General features: G+C 72.2%; 3 protein-coding genes across 5 annotated transcripts in view; 2 read left to right on the top strand and 1 right to left on the bottom strand.

Moving 5' to 3' along the window:
- LOC142603171 (calcium/calmodulin-dependent protein kinase type 1-like) overlaps positions 1 to 10491 on the top strand; it is a 151206-nt gene that overhangs the window by 113315 nt on the left and 27400 nt on the right. The gene's annotated exons all lie outside the window — the stretch shown is intronic.
- PRRT3 (proline rich transmembrane protein 3) lies at positions 2202 to 6783 on the top strand. Of its 2 annotated transcripts, XM_075762192.1 has the most exons (4): positions 2202 to 2238; positions 3031 to 4168; positions 4255 to 4395; positions 4837 to 6783. In XM_075762192.1, the coding sequence occupies exons 2-4, from the start codon at positions 3040 to 3042 to the stop codon at positions 6597 to 6599; spliced, it is 3033 nt and encodes a 1010-aa protein (XP_075618307.1). In that variant the 5' UTR covers positions 2202 to 2238; positions 3031 to 3039; the 3' UTR covers positions 6600 to 6783. The 2 variants fall into 2 exon arrangements, with proteins under 2 accessions (XP_075618307.1, XP_075618306.1); XM_075762191.1 differs by lacking the exon at positions 2202 to 2238 and having other exon boundaries at positions 2724 to 4168.
- Positions 6852 to 10272, bottom strand: CRELD1 (CRELD disulfide isomerase 1). 2 transcript variants are annotated; one of them, XM_075762193.1, is made up of 10 exons: positions 10066 to 10272; positions 9441 to 9523; positions 9236 to 9346; positions 9070 to 9161; positions 8770 to 8946; positions 8546 to 8641; positions 8347 to 8430; positions 8135 to 8230; positions 7904 to 8047; positions 6852 to 7798 (listed from the first exon to the last, which is right to left on the bottom strand). In XM_075762193.1, exons 1-10 carry the CDS (start codon positions 10264 to 10266, stop codon positions 7578 to 7580), a joined length of 1305 nt encoding a protein of 434 aa, XP_075618308.1. In that variant the 5' UTR covers positions 10267 to 10272; the 3' UTR covers positions 6852 to 7577. The 2 variants fall into 2 exon arrangements, with proteins under 2 accessions (XP_075618308.1, XP_075618309.1); XM_075762194.1 differs by having other exon boundaries at positions 9070 to 9116.

Genomic DNA, 10491 nt, shown 5'->3' with positions numbered 1-10491 from the left:
CCGGCCCCCGCAGACCAGCCCCACACCCCCCTTCCCGCTCGGGGTCTCCTCCAGGGTTTTTGCTGCCAGTAAGAATATTTGTCCCAATATGGCCATGACGATGGCGACTCCTCTCCCAGCTTCACCGGACAAAAACGGAATGTGCCTGCTGCCGGCTCCACGCAGAGGCCCAGGGCTGGCATCCCCAGCCAGGAGCCACCGCAATCCTGTGGGACACAGCAGCCTTCCCACAGGCACTGTGCCTGTACCCCGGCAGAGCAGGTCCCATCTCCCTGTCTCCCAGCCTGCGCTCCCGGCGTGCATGGCCATGAGCTCGCTGTCTCTGTCTCCCTCCTGGGAGTCTGCGCGTGGGGTCTCTCCCGGCCTTTGCTGCTGTGAGGCTGCCAGCACCTGTGTTTGTGGGGTCTCATCCCACCCATCACCAAAGGTCCCTGGGGAACGTGCCGGGTGTGGGTGCCCTGGCAGCACAGCCAAGGGGGGCTGTGGGGGCCATGAGGCAGCACTGTAAAACACACGCAGTGGTCATGAAAATGCAAAGCTGAATGCCAGGCTGTTTGTGGGCACTTAATTGGGGTAATTTTCTCCTAAACTGTGGTTTTATCCTGCTTCCTTGGGGGAGAGCCCGGGAGAAGGCAGAAGACAGTGAGCAAAAGCGAGTGAAACCCAGGTGGCTGCGGGCACAAGGGTGTGAGAACACAGGTCGCATCCTCTGCCCGGCGTTCCTGGCTGTGCGGGCAGGCAGGCAGCCGCTGCGGTGGCAGGGAGTGGGGCGCTCATCTTTTCATCTGCCAGTGAGTCACTTGGCAGCAGAGGAAACCGCTGACAGCATCAGGGACGTGGAGGTGTCTGCTGCACCCGTGCCTCATGCTCAAGGCACTCTGAAGACTGCGGTGTACGGGGCACAGCCGGCTCCCTCCCCGCAGCCCCACTGCACGCTCAGCACTACATCCGTCCTGTCTGCGGGGTGAGACCAGCCAGCTGTGGTGCTGCCCGGTGCTGGCAGTGCCCGGCACGGTGCAGGCTCGCCGGCCGCTCCCCTGGGGCTCTGCCGCTGCCCAGCTCTCCCCCTCCATGCGGCCTCCCTGGTGCTAATCCCCAGATTAGCTGCCTGCCCTGCCTGCTTCGTGGGGGCCAGCATGCCAGCATTGCCCGAATTCCCCGGCCCCTGTGCTCAGCTGGCTGCCGCAGCCCCCCTGGCCCCACTGCCCACACCCAGGCCGGCAGCATGGAGGGGTGAACCAGGGCCCAGAAATACCCCATGTGCCTGCAGCGATGCCCCGGGGATGGATGGGAGCATGAAGGGGCACTATCTGCTGCTGCCGGCACAGCGCTGCCCTGGGGACCCGAGGTGCCACATGCCTCTGCTGGCCTGGGCAAGAGGAGGGCAATGGCGATGACAGGGGTTTGCCAAGGCTGCAGCAGCTCATGTACTGCCTGAGGGAGCCGGGGTGCAGGCAGGGAGCCGGGGTGCAGGCAGGGAGCTGGGATGCAGGCAAGGAGCCAGGTGCATCACTGTCTGGGGCAGAGCCCTGAGCCGGTGTGACTTTGTGGCGCTGGGGCCATGCCAATGCCAGCCCAAGCCCCGGCAGGGCGGGCAGCTCTCCAGCGGGACAATTAGCTGATTAGCTAATTACCTGCACCTTGGCAGGGTCCCATAGCCCAGTGGCTGCCAGGGCGCCGTGTGCCCCATGCAGGGTGGGCAGGAGGCGTGGGGCAGGTGTGGGGCAGGAGGGTGCCAGAGCCACCCACGGACCTTCCCGGGGACCCTACCGGGGGTGCCCGCAGCCCACCCCACCTGCCCTATGCCCGTAGTGGGACCGGCCTCGGCAACAGCCCCGCACTGGGGGCTGCCTGCTCCGGGGGCGGGAGGGGGGGGTTGCCTGCCCCGCCTGCCCCCGCAGGCAGCATCCCCTCTGCTGCCCTGCTGTCTCCTGCCCCGTGGGACCCGCCCCACGGGGGACCTGTCGCAGGGGAGCCCACTCCAGCTGAGCCCCACGGGACTCGCCCCTCTGCCCGGCCCCGCGGGTCCCGGCCCCGCACGGCGGCCCCAGACGTGCCCGGCGCCCCGCGCCCCCCCCGCCCCCCCCCCCCCCGCTCCCGGTGCCGGGCGGGTTCCCGCGCGGGTGCCCGCGGCTCGGGGCGGCGCGTGACCGGCTGCCGCCGCCCGCTCCTCCGCAGACCCCGGCCCGCCCGCACCGGCACCGGCACCGGCACCGGCACCGGCACCGGCACCGGCAGGTCAGCGGGGGGGCTGCAGCCGGCTCCGGCACCGGGGCCTCCCGGGCTGCGGCGGGCGGCGGGAGGGGGCTGGCCGCACCGCGGCCCGGGCACCGGGCACCGGGCACCGAGCACCGAGCGCCGAGCGCCGAGCAGCGGGGCCGGCCCCGCACGCTCCAGGCGGGGTCCGCGGAATGCGGCGGCCGCACCGGCCCCGCTCTGGCCCCGCATCGGCCGCGGCCCGGCCCCGCAGTGCAGCCCCGCCGGCTCCCGCACACGCAGCGCAGGGCCGCCGCCGCAGCCGGGCGGTCCTGACCCAGGCCCCGTTCCCGGCCCCGGCCCGGCGGGGCTGAGCCGCGTGTGCGGCGGCGGCGGCGGGGCGCGCCGGGCCGGGCCGGGCATCCCCGCCGGGATGCAGCCGCGGACACGCCAAGGTGAACGGTGCGCGGCGGAGCGGGGCCGCCGGCAGCGGGGACACCGGGAGGGACACCGGGGATGGAGCACCAGGGAGGGGATACCGGGGACGGGGACACCGAGGATGCTGGGGGTAGGGAGCACTAAGCACCAGCGACCACCAGCACCGGGGACACCGGGATGGAGACTGCCAGCACCGGGGACACTGGGAAGGGGAAGACCGGGAATGGGGGCACTGGCGGCAGGGACTCCGGGGACAGGGCCCGGGGCCAGCCCAGCCACTGGGTCTCTCCCCACGCTGTGGGTTGCCGTGGGCACAGCAGCCCCACGGCCGGTGGCGTGAGCACCCGCGAGCAGCCACCACGGGTCCTGTCTCACCGAGCCCCCCGTCCCCCGCAGGTGCTCGCCATGGCTGCAGCACGGCTCGTCACCTGGGGGCTGCTCCTGGCCACCCGGGTCCCCACCGGGGCCCAGGGGATGCTGCCGGCGGGGCTGTCCCCGGGCTGGACCCTGCACCGGGGACGGGACCCCCTGCATCGACCTGCCTGGGGACAGCAGTGGCTGGGCCCGTCACCCACCTGGGAGGCGTCGGGGGACCCGAGCGGCGCTGGGGCCCCCGGGAGTGAGCACTGGGGGGGCAACAGCCCCGTGCACTGGTCCCCACCGCTGCAGGCAGGGGATGTCACCGGCACAGCCCTGGAGACAGAAACCACCATGGCAGGCACTGGCACTGGGGCCTGGCGGGATGATGGCGCAGCCCCGGCTGTGGCGGAGGAGCCGCTCATCACTTGGCGAGGACACGAGGCCAAAGGCCAGGACAGCCCCCAGGGGGGGATCTGGCTGCCCCACAGCTCTGTGCTGGGGACGCCGGGCCCCGAGGTGCCCGCGGACACGACACCGAGCTCCCCAGGGCCACCCTGGGCAGGGCAGGACCCGTCCCTGGCCGAGCAGAGTGCCACCGGGCCAAGCAGCACCCCCGGCCCCCGGCCGACAGTGTCCACTATTGCCCTGACCCCCCTGCCGGCAGCAGGGACAGCAGATGCCCACGCAGGGGGACATCCAGTGGCGGGGGAACCCATGGCAGCCCTGGGTCTCCCTCAGGGTGCACAGCTTGCTCCAGCCAGCAGCCAGCCGGTCCCACTGGGCACAGTCCCTGTCCCCCACCCCTCAGGCACAGGGCCAGCCCAGGGTCCCCACGCCAGCCCTGGCTCCGCACAGCCAGTGGACAGCCGGCGGGACCTGGGGGGGCCCCCCAGCCCCTCCCCGGCTCTACCTAGCTCTGCCCCACGGCTGTCCCCCACAACCTCGTCCTGGGGGCTGGCTGAGCCCTGGACCCAGGTGCTCCCAGCCCACCAGCGCAGCACCCGGAGGGCCCCGCTCAGCCACGCCACTGCCAGCACCGGGGACACGGCCACTCACACAGACCCCAGGCCGACGGGGCAGTGGGGACCCCAGCCTGCCCCAGGGGCTGCCCTCAGCACTGGCCCCCCACCGCCAACTATGTCCAGCACGGCCCCCTCCAGCACCCTCGGCACAGGTAGGAGCCAGCACTGAGTGGGTGACCCCTTGGTGGGGACTGAGCCCCTGCAAGGTGCCAGCACCTGGCTCTGCCCTCTCTCGCAGGGCTGCTGCCCGAGGAGGACGTCGGCTCCCCACAGCGGGTCCGGGGCGCCATGGGCCCCGCAAGCACCCTGAATGCCACCAAGACCACCCCACAGCCAACGGCACATCCCACCGCAGGGACGCCCGAGACCAGGAGCTCAGGTGATGCAGGGCTGTGTCCAAGCCCATCCATTCTGTAGATGCTGTGGGAGCCCATCCCCGGGGCATCTGGGCTGGCGGGGGGGATGGCAGCTATCTTGGGCCATCCATCCAGGACGCGGTGACACCTTCAATCAGGATTGCACCCAGCGATGGCCCTAATCTAGTCCTGCCCACAGGGATTAGTGCTAAGTGCCCAGCGGGCGGGGGTTGCCCAGGGGGTCGGGGACGTGACGGGGGGGGTGCCACCCTCTGCATTGCAGGTCCTGCCAGAGACCCCCCGGCAGCTGCTGGTGGGCACAGCCCTGGCCAGCACCAGGCATCCACCCCTGCGGTGCCGGGGTGCCACAGCTGATGCATCCCAACGGGGGGTGCAGGTGGGGGTTGTGTGCCATTGACCCCCCCCCACTCCCCACTGACGATCCCCCTCCTTCCTGCCCGCAGACACCCCAGGGACGCAGCCCCCCACCCACGGCACCACGACCCCCTCGTCCACGTGGCGGCGGGCAGGGGTGACGCCACAGCCAGCTCCCCGGGATCCATCCACGCTGCAGCCGCAGCCGCAGCCCAGCCAGCCACCCCTGGCGCCGGGGTCCAACAGGACAGGGCTGCGCTGGGCCGAGCTGCAGCACCAGCTGGGTTTCGCCTGGGAGGCCCACATCTATGGGGTGGCTGCCATCTTCCTGCTGCTGGCGCTGGGCTGCCTGGCCGGGCTGTTGGGGGCGGCCACCCTGCGTCCTGCCCACCTGCCCCATGTTTTGGGGGCCCATGGGCTGCTGCTGGTCGCCTGCCTGCTGCGGACCACCTTCCTGCTGCTGGACCCCTACGGGGCACGGGGCCGCCTGCCCCCCCGGGCCCTGCTGCTGCTCAGCACGGCCCCCTTCCCACTGCTGCTTGGTGCCTTCGCCCTCCTGCTCCAGCGGCTCCAACGCCTGGCCCAGCTCCGGCTGCTGCCGGCCCGGCTCCGGGGGCTGCCGGCACTGGGGGTTGCTGTCACCCTGCAGAGCGTGGTTCTGGGGGCTGCTGACCTGCTCCCACCCCGGCTGGGCCCTGCCACTGGGCTGGGGCTGCAGGCACTGGGCTGTGGGGCTGGGGCCCTGCTGCTGCTGGGGGGGCTCTGGGGGTGCTGGCGGGTGCTGCGGGTGCCCCAGGAGGGGCAAGGACCACGGCAGGGTGTCTGGGCGTTGCTGGGGGCGGCGGCGGCAGGGTTGCCGGTCTGCGGGCTGCAGCTGTACAGCACCCTGTGGCTGCGGGGGGTCCTGGGTCCCCCTGGGCGCTTCTCCCGGCCCGGCTGGGTGGCACAGCTCTGGCTGCGAGTCAGTGAGCTGGGCATGGCGCTGGCACTGCTGGCAGCCGCCGCCGAGCCGCTGTGCTGCCGGTGCCACCGCCGGAGCCCTGACGGCCACTCCTGCTGGGCCAAGGCGCTGCGGTACTTCTGCACCGGCCACAAAGCCGAGGCACCCGAGTACCCCAACAACTGCTACGACTGGGCCGGCGGCAGCACTGGTGGCACCGGTGGCACCGGCCTGGAGCGGGCACCTGCCAGCGACATCTCCAAGAGCCTCATTCGCAACCCGGCAGAGCAGCTGCCCCTGCGGGCGCTCAAGGACAGCAATGAGGCCTGGGCGGCCGCTGCCGGCACCACTGGAATGCCGGGGCTCAGCCCCAAGTGCCCCAATGTGGTGGCTGCCCGCTCCTGCGCCGCCTTCGAGCAGGGCTCGTCCCCCTCGCTGGGGGAGCTGGCCTTCCGCCCGCCATCCCCCATCGACCTGCGCCGCAGCATCGACCAGGCGCTGTGCCGTCGGCACCTCCTGCGCGACGGCCTCTTCAACTGGTCCCGACGTGGCTCTGGCACCTCGCTGCACGGCTCCCTGGCCCCTGCAGAGACCCCCAGTTTGGGGCGCATGGTGCGGTGCAGCTCGCTGACAGAGCTGCCCGGCCCCCGGCAGCCTCCCGGCACCGTCACGGTCACCGTCACCGCCTCAGCCAGCTCACTGGAGAGCAGCTCGCTGAAGATCAGCTGGAACCCTTGGCGCCACGGGCTGTCCTCGCCCGACAGCCTGCCCCTGGACGAGGCACCCAGCCGGGCCCCCCTCCTGGTGCCCGCCGTGCCCCCCGCCTGGGAGCACGAGAGCCCCCGCAGCTTCCCAGCCCTCGGCAAGGCAGTGGATGCCCGCAGCCTCTCCAGCGACACCATCGAGCTCTGAGCCAGGGAGACGTGAGGACACGCAGAGACTGGGGGGTGCAGGGGGACGAACACAGCATGGGGGTCTGGGGGTCTGATCCTGCGCCCCTGCAGGGCCAGGCAGGAGGGGGGAGCTGGGCTGGGCCAGCTCTGTTTGTGCCAAACCAGAGAAATAAAAAGTTTATGTTGGGAGGAGGCAGCCCTGTTGGCGTGCAGAGGCGGCGGTGGGGAGCAGCACCCCCAGCCCCCCCCCCCCGCCCCAAAGCAGCCGTGCTGGGTGTGCAGAGCTTTTATTTCCTGAGATATGGACACACGGACAGATGGGCACACCCCGACAGACAAACCACGGACAAATGCAACAGCCACACTCATGCATCCGGCAGGGCCCCCCCACTGGCACGGCGCCGCACGAGGGGCCCCTGACCCCCTGCCCCACGGGAGCCTCCCGGCCCCCCCAGCCTGGGAGGGGAAGAGATGGGCTCTGCCCAGGGATGTGGGGAGGAGGGGGTGGGGGGCTCCCCATTGCCCCACGGGGAAGGGTCTCATGGTGGGGACACAAGGTCCCGCGGGGCTGGCAGCCCCTAGGCTGGGGGACGCTCGCCAGGCAGGGAGCGGGGCCGAGCTCTGCCAGCATCACCCCCCCCGGCACCCAGCGGGGCCAGAGCACCCCCCAACCCGCCCCCAGGCCTTGCCACGGTGCAAGGCTTCTCCTCCAGAGCACGAGGGGCTGGGGGCAGCATGCTGTGCCCCTCCCCACGGTGCTGTGCTGCCTGGCATCACCGCTCCGGCCGGAGGGGGCTGCACGAGCCCCCGGGGATCAGGTACCCCCAGCTCATTCTGCAGGAGGGGTGAGACCCTACGCTAATGGGGGGCTGGGGGACGCATGCAGGGCACAGCACCGTGCGCAGGATCTGGCCTTGGCAGCCAGCCCTGCTGGCAGGGGTTACTCTGCACCCCAGGCTGAGCCTGCCCCCCTGGCCTGCACCCGGCAGCCCCAGAGCTATCTGCCCTTCATGAAGCCATCAAGGACGCGGTCGCTGCGGTCGGAGAGCCAGTAGCCGGCCATGGCAGCCACAGCACCGATGAAGATGGCGGTGAAGACCATGTCGCCCTTGGCAGCCAGCGTGGCGAGAGCACAGATCATCACGCCGAAAAACATCTGCTGCAGCACCACCACCTCATCCTCCGTCACGTCGTCAAAGAAGCCCTTCTCCGGGGCATCTGCAAGGACGGCGCTTGTGGGGGGGCACGACTGAGCAGGGAGAGCCCCCCACACACACCCCCACAGGCAGCCCATGTCCCCACCACCACCGTGTCAGGCCGTACCGGGGGGCTTGTCCTCCACGCAGTGCCCATCCCGGCGGACGTGGCCGCGGGCGCAGACGCAGCGGTAGCTGCCCTCCGTGTTCTCACACACCTCCTGCACTCCCGTGCACACCGGCTCCTCCGTGTTGGCGCACTCGTCCACGTCTGATGGGGGGGGGAAGCAGGGCTGGGGCAGGGCTCGGGCAGTGGGGAGGGGGCAGAGCTGCCCCCCAGCCCGCAGGAGGTACTCACCCAGGCACTTGGCTCCGTCCCGCCAGTAGCCCTTGTTGCATTTCTTGCAGCGAGCCGGCCCGGCGCCCATGCAGCCGATGCAGGCCGTGGAGCAGTCTGCCATGGGGAGAAGAGCCAGGGTTGCCACCAGAGCCCAGCGGCAGCCCGGGATGGCCCCGAGCACGGGGGACCCATTCGCAGGGAAACTCCCTCCACCGCCACCTCCACCTGACCTCGGCACTCGTAGGAGCCCTCCGTGTTGACACAGAACTGGTTGGCTCGGCAGTGCGCCATCTCTGTGCCACACTCGTCGATATCTGGGGGACATGTAGGAGGACGGCCCCGCTGAGCCCTGGCTCCAGGAATGCAGCCTCCCCCCACCCCATCACCCCGAGCTCGCCTGCTGCCCACCCACCCTGCCGCGGCCCTCACCAATGCAGCGGTGCTCGTGCAGCACCCAGCCCCTCTTGCAGCGAAGGCAGCTGGAGTCCTCCGGCCCCGTGCAGCGCCCGCACGCCTGGTAGCACTCTGTGGGCATGGGCGAGCGGGCATGAGCGCAGGCAGGGGAGAGCTGCCTGCACCCGCTGCCAGGGCGGCACTGGGGCAAACCCCCGGCCACGCAGCCCCTCTCCCCACCGGGCCGGACCCCTACCTACCGGCACATACCAGGTGGCTCTTGTTCCGCGAGGCCTCGTAGTAGCCGTCACCGCACTCGGCACAGAAGGGGCCACCGTAGCCTGGGCTGCAGACGCACAGGCCGGTGCCGCGGCGCGTGCCTTCGCCATCGCATCGCCCGTTGCCGCTGCAGGGCTGCTGGGGCCCGCCGGCACAGGCTGCACGAGGAGAGACCAGCTGGCTGGCAGCCGGGGCAGGGGGCAGTGTGCCAGGGGGCCCCTCCAGCCTGGGCGGCACCACCGGCACCCCACCGGCGCCCCGCTCGTGCCACAGCTACTCACGCCGGCAGTCAGGGCCATAGGTGCCGGGCAGGCAGCAGAGCGCCAGCCTGTCCACGCACAGCCATCGGAAGAAGTCGGGGTGCTGCTGCCGCCTGGGGGGGGGGGACACGGCACTCAGCCCCCTGCCATCCCCCCCGTCCCCCCACGTCCCCGTCCCCAGACTCACTCGTGGAACCACCACTGCTCCACGTGCTCCTCGCTCCGCTCCAGCAGCTGGTGGCAGGCGAAGTCCGAGGGGGCGCAGATGTCCTCCAGCACCTCCAGCAGACGGGTCTCGCTATGGGGACAGGGGGGTCAGCGTGGGGATGTGTCCCCCCGTGGCAGCTGGACCCCCTCAGACCCTCCCCCCCCCCCAGCTGGGGGGCACCCACCTGTGCTGGTACTTAGCCAGCTTCTCCTCCTCCCAGGCCGTGTTGCCCCCGCCGAAGCCCTCGTGCTCTGTCCGCTCCAGGCCCTGGGCACGTGGCAGGGGGCAGTGCAGGCGTGGGACCCCCCCAGTCACCCCGTCCCCATAGGGCCGTGCACCCTCCTTCCCCCAGGCACCCCCGGGGATCTGCCACCCTCTGTCCTCCCCAGAGCTCAGCCGCTGTGCCCCCCCCCAGCACCCCCTCCCCGGCCCAGGGAAGCTGTGGGGCGTGCCCCCACCTCACCAATGTCCCCCCAGGCCACGCCGCCCCCTCCGGGGCCCTGTCACCTCCTTGTCCGTCCCCCCCCCAGCCCGTGCTCCCCCTGGCCCCCTCTGGCCGTGTCACCCCCACCACAGCGCCCTTTGTCCCTGCTCGCCTGCATCACCCAGCGCCGGGCCACCCCCCCCCCCCACGCCGTCTGTCACCCGTGGGCCCCCCCACGTCACCGCCCCCCTCGCCCCGGCTCCCCCCGCAGCAGGGGTTGTGTCACCCCATACCCCCCCCCAGGCCCCATCACGCCTCCGTGACCCTCCCCACGCAGCGTGTCCGCCCCACGCCGCGGCCCCCATCACCCCCCCGCGCCCCGCACCCTGCTGAAGCTGTCGGCCAGGCCGCGGCAGGCTCGGCAGGGCTCGTCCCCGTCCCCGGCTCCGTCCCGGTCCGGGTGGGCGCGGGCGGCCCCCAGCAGGACCCCCCCGAGGAGGGCGGCCCCCAGCAGGGCCCCCCCCAGCCCAGCCCCCCCCCACCGGGCCGGCAGCAGCGCGGCCGCCAGGCGCCGCCGCGGCCCCATCCTCCGCCCCGCCCCGCCCCGCCCCGCCCGCACCACGTGGGCCGCGCTCGCTGACTCAGCGCCCGCCGCCCCCGCCAATGGCTGCACGCCCGCCGCCGCCACCGCCCCCCCCCGCTCCCAACCAACCCGCGCCGCCCGCCGGGTCCCGCCTCCCCGCGCCTTAAAGGGGCCGCGGACAAGGGCACCCGGCTGGGGGAAGCGCGGCCGGGCCGGGCCGGGCCGGGC

The sequence above is a fragment of the Balearica regulorum genome, chromosome 10, assembly GCF_011004875.1.
Source record: "Balearica regulorum gibbericeps isolate bBalReg1 chromosome 10, bBalReg1.pri, whole genome shotgun sequence".
Taxonomy (NCBI): domain Eukaryota; kingdom Metazoa; phylum Chordata; class Aves; order Gruiformes; family Gruidae; genus Balearica; species Balearica regulorum.
Note: the sequence above shows the minus strand (reverse complement) of the source record. Positions and strands in the feature narration are given on the sequence as shown.

What these genes read in the sequence shown, in the direction of transcription:
- PRRT3 (XM_075762191.1), top strand. Translation starts at nt 2,812, where the DNA reads ATGGAGACTGCCAGCACCGGGGACACTGGGAAGGGGAAGACCGGGAAT. An exon ending in CTCCAGCACCCTCGGCACAG is followed by an intron (nt 4,169 to 4,254) that starts GTAGGAGCCAGC and finishes CCTCTCTCGCAG; the next exon opens with GGCTGCTGCCCGAGGAGGAC. An exon ending in GCCCGAGACCAGGAGCTCAG is followed by an intron (nt 4,396 to 4,836) that starts GTGATGCAGGGC and finishes TCCTGCCCGCAG; the next exon opens with ACACCCCAGGGACGCAGCCC.
- CRELD1 (XM_075762193.1), bottom strand. Translation starts at nt 10,266, where the DNA reads ATGGGGCCGCGGCGGCGCCTGGCGGCCGCGCTGCTGCCGGCCCGGTGG. An exon ending in TGGCCGACAGCTTCAGCAGG is followed by an intron (nt 9,524 to 10,065) that starts GTGCGGGGCGCG and finishes CCACGTGCCCAG; the next exon opens with GGCCTGGAGCGGACAGAGCA. An exon ending in CTGGCTAAGTACCAGCACAG is followed by an intron (nt 9,347 to 9,440) that starts GTGGGTGCCCCC and finishes CTGTCCCCATAG; the next exon opens with CGAGACCCGTCTGCTGGAGG.